General features: G+C 40.9%; 1 protein-coding gene across 1 annotated transcript; it reads left to right on the forward strand.

Moving 5' to 3' along the window:
- The first annotated feature begins 323 nt into the window (after positions 1 to 323).
- glulb (glutamate-ammonia ligase (glutamine synthase) b) lies at positions 324 to 3,050 on the forward strand. The gene is made up of 7 exons (XM_062423752.1): positions 324 to 430; positions 884 to 1,070; positions 1,162 to 1,323; positions 1,412 to 1,558; positions 1,672 to 1,799; positions 1,939 to 2,138; positions 2,223 to 3,050. The coding sequence occupies exons 2-7, from the start codon at positions 905 to 907 to the stop codon at positions 2,539 to 2,541; spliced, it is 1,122 nt and encodes a 373-aa protein (XP_062279736.1). The 5' UTR covers positions 324 to 430; positions 884 to 904; the 3' UTR covers positions 2,542 to 3,050.
- Positions 3,051 to 4,552: the final 1,502 nt, after the last annotated feature.

Consider the following 4,552-nt stretch of genomic DNA (forward strand, 5'->3'; position numbering starts at 1 on the left):
GAGAACAAATTGTTCTTTTATAAAACTCGTTTTCATTGTCACTAGGGGGCGCACCTACTTGTTTATCACTTAAAGCCAAGTAAAACGTGTCTTTTTCTCTCTTTGTGTATCACATTTGAACCTCTGTTTGAATCTCTTTGGCTTTCCTAGCGTCTTTTTTCATGCTTCACAAACATTGGTGAAAGGTCAACGAGAGTTATAATCCTCTCTATGGGATTTCTCCTTTTGTTATGACCGCAGAGATCCTCATCACGGGCTGATCACGTTCCTCTCCAGCCAATCAGAGGCGGCGGAGAGGCTCAGCAGTGCTATAAATTCACCGTGGACCGCAGTGGAGGAAGCAGGAATGAACAACAATAGACACCTTCAAAGCGACCACACATCCAGAGGCTGTTTTACTCTTTTGATATTTTTCTACACTTAACATAAGGTAAGCTCTATTGATCATTGATATGTATAAAGACTGCTGGTTTTTATTTAGGTGATTTGTTTTGTGTTGCTCTGTTGAAAGTTTCCCTTTGTTTCCTCCCTGTTATTTAAACATGCAGATGTTTATTTTTTCCGAATATAAATAGTTAAATGTTACTAAATATGTATCTATTTTTCACCTCATGCCTTTATATGAGCTCGTATTATTTGAATCAGAGCAATAGATGATTAGACAGGTTGTGTGCTGAATCACTAATGGAGCTGTTGTGTAATCAGTCATAATGTTGTTATTCTGCTCAGGATTTCCCTGGCTACTAACATTCACCTCGGCTTCTATATTATCGTGATTTTTAAAGACATCTTCTTACACCATCTTAAATGTGCAGTCAGATGTAGTGGCTCCTCTGTGGTCAGTAGTGTAACAAGTTAATCACCTGATTGCTTCACTCTGTAGGTTTTGGGGTCAAAAGAAAAAATGGCCACTTCAACAAGTTCAAAACTGAACAAAGCTGTGAAACAGCAGTACATGGATCTCCCTCAAGGAGACAAAGTCCAAGCCATGTACATCTGGATTGATGGATCAGGAGAGGGACTGCGCTGCAAGACCAGAACGCTGGATTCTGAACCCAAGACGATTGAGGGTAAGAACTGGCTCCGTTCTGATCAATACCAACATCCACAACTTTATTTTATAAGATTTTGAAGTTGATTTCTGTTGTGTTTCTTCGTCAGATCTTCCCGAGTGGAACTTCGACGGCTCCAGCACCTTCCAGTCAGAGGGCTCCAACAGCGACATGTTCTTAATACCTGCAGCCATGTTCAGGGACCCATTCAGGAAAGACCCCAACAAGCTGGTGCTCTGTGAAGTGCTCAAGTACAACCGAAAACCAGCAGGTATGATTGCAGTTGTAATCTAAACCTGAACGTTTCTGGTTTTTGAGCTGTTTTGTACTTCAGCTAATCTCTGCTGCTGTTCCCACAGAGACCAATCTGCGCCGTACCTGTAAACAGATCATGAGCATGGTGGAGAATAATCACCCGTGGTTCGGTATGGAACAGGAGTACACTCTCCTGGGCACAGACGGACATCCCTTCGGCTGGCCCTCCAACGGCTTCCCAGGTCCACAAGGTGAGTGTCAGGTTTTCCTAGCTTGACCCCTTGTCTCTTTTTTTTAATGTAATACATTAAAAATCCCAATGGCCAACTGAGCCTTAATATGCAGTTTCTTTCCGCTTTATTAGGTCCTTATTACTGTGGAGTGGGAGCAGATAAGGCGTACGGACGAGATGTAGTGGAGGCACACTACCGAGCCTGTCTGTATGCTGGGGTTGATATCTGCGGCACCAATGCTGAAGTCATGCCAGCTCAGGTAAAACTGGATTTAAAAAAAAATATAAACAAAAATAGAGAAGAAATAAAAGAAGTCACAGTAGTTAAATGGTGTTATAACAGTTAATAATCAAAGTAAGGCCTCACTGCAGCTTCTCATGTCGTCTTGTCTGTTTCAGTGGGAGTTCCAGGTTGGGCCTTGTGAAGGTATCAACATGGGGGACCATCTGTGGGTTGCTCGCTTCATCCTTCACAGAGTTTGTGAGGATTTCGGCGTAGTGGTATCCTTCGACCCTAAACCAATCTCGGGGAACTGGAACGGTGCTGGCTGCCACACCAACTTTAGCACAAAGGAGATGCGAGAGGACGGTGGACTGAAGTAAGAATGAGTTTGAATTGTTTTAGTGTATTGAAGTATTACTTGAGTTTGAGTGTGTTTCTAATTCCCTTTCTTTCTCCGCAGAATCATCGAGGACTCAATCGAGAGGTTGGCGAAGAGACACATGTACCACATCCGGGCCTACGATCCCAAAGGGGGGCTTGACAACGCCAGGCGTCTGACCGGTCGTCATGAAACCTCAAACATCGACGAATTCTCTGCCGGCGTGGCCAACCGTGGCGCCAGCATCCGCATCCCTCGCGCAGTGGGCCAGGACAAGAAGGGTTACTTCGAGGACCGCCGTCCGTCTGCCAACTGCGACCCTTACATCGTCACAGAGGCTCTAGTGCGCACATGTTTACTCAAAGAAGAGGGAAATGAGCCAACAAATTACAGCAAATGAACAGTCTGAGAAGAAGTCTCATTACTAGTACTACATTTAGCCTTGTCTGTTCCAAGCAACAGATGGATTGATCTGTACCTTTTTTTTTTTTAAACATTTTTTTACTTGACAGATGAAACAATGATTGATGTTTTATACCTCTTGACACGAACACTGCCTTTTTGTCAACAAAAGCGCATTTTGTCATGGTGTCACAGTAGTTGATGTTTTGTATAGAATTACATTCTTGTAATATGTTTAACTTGTACTAAAACCGTCAGTGAGAGCAGCAAGAGTTTGCTGCTAATCTTGTAACTGTGACCCAAAGGATCCAAAAGGCATTTGAATGTTTTTAGCAGTCTTGGCCTGACTTTCACAATGATGGTTTTTTATCATGTTGTGGATATTATGTAAGCCATTATGTAAGTCTACTTTTGTATGTTTTCTGTATAACAATGCATGTCTGTTTTTTCTGGGTTTTTTCACTTGTAATTGCCACTTGCAAAAGACATCTTTAATAAACAGCTAACATTTTTAAAACTGTAGTTTCACTCCAGTTTAATCAAACATCTATCCGGTTTTGCCTGACTTTATTGTTACAAAAGAAACCGGTTTGTCACATCCAGACTGATCAGCTGATACCAATCTGTGAAATGTGAACTGTGAAGGTAATGTTTAACAAATGGTGGTTAATTAAGACAGGGAACGTCCACATCCTCTGACTTATTTAAACAGCTGATCAGGCCAAGTAGCTGACATCATTTGACGATTTACATGATGAAACCTTTAAAAGTGTTTTGACAGATTGATCATCGTTTAATGTAAAGGTGTTGACAGCAGGCATCCGAGCACACTGACTTGGCTTACTGCTGGAGAGTATCACTTCGGTATGGCACAGGTCAGTCCAGAAATAGTGTGCGTAACTTCTTGGAATGCTGTTATGGGAAACCTCAATAGTCTGTCGACCAGCCTTTAAAGTGGGCCAAGAAAGTAAAGGGAAGATGGGTGTTTCCTTCCGAAATCTGTCAGACGACCTGAGAACCCATGGAGGGGGAGGGGGCCAGCAACTTATTTTATGCAGGTAATTATAAATGTGTACAGCGTCACTCACTGTATTGCATGAGTTCCTTAAACAAGTTTAGGTAACTAATGAAATTTGGTAAATAAGGTAAGAAGAGCAAATGTAACTGATTATCAAAACTCAAACATGTGTTAAGTCATACAAAAAGATTTACATAATAAATATACCAAAACGTTTTTTTTTTAAATAAAAGAAAGTTTAATAAACTACTAAATTATAAACACAATTGCTCCTTTTACTTCATTAACCACATATGTCTTTCTCTTCACAGAAAAGTAATTTCCACTGTGTGTGCACTGGAAGATTCAAATGTCTATATTTACATTTGTATACGTTGCATACTGGTCTATAATTGGCTTGCTGTGATGCAAATCACAGAAAAGCTTTCCCCCCTTCAATGGATGACACGTTCAACCTCTGCAAAGTGAAGCTCAAACATAGTAACAATAACAAAGAAACAACATGGGGGACTTGAATTCGAGGCTGATATTTTTAACCTGATTGTCATCACAGTGAAAGGTTACACTTTTCACCATGTTGGTTTTAATATAACCTACACTGTCCGGATTCAAAGCGGTGACTGCCTCCACTGTAGTTTGGCATACACAAGTCATGTGGGGCCTGTTATTTTGCAGGGGTGGACTATACAGTAAACAGTATGTACTGATCCGATGAGGGTGAGTCATTCCCTGGATTCGGGTCCAATGTGCATGTTACTTGCCAAAACAACAGAATCAGACGCTCACTGAGGAATTCAAGCTAAACTTATTTATTACAGTTAACAATCATAAAAGGGTGTTTATCATTCTTTTGATCTTTAGCCAGAATTTTTTCAAGTTTGTTCTATTTTTAAGGTATTTCTACAAGTTCATCAGACCAACCTCCATACATTTTCTACACATTTATAACACATTTTAGTCAATTCAACATACTTTGCATTACTGATAATCA

Source organism: Scomber scombrus, chromosome 8 (genome assembly GCF_963691925.1).
Source record: "Scomber scombrus chromosome 8, fScoSco1.1, whole genome shotgun sequence".
Classification (NCBI taxonomy): Eukaryota; Metazoa; Chordata; class Actinopteri; order Scombriformes; family Scombridae; genus Scomber; species Scomber scombrus.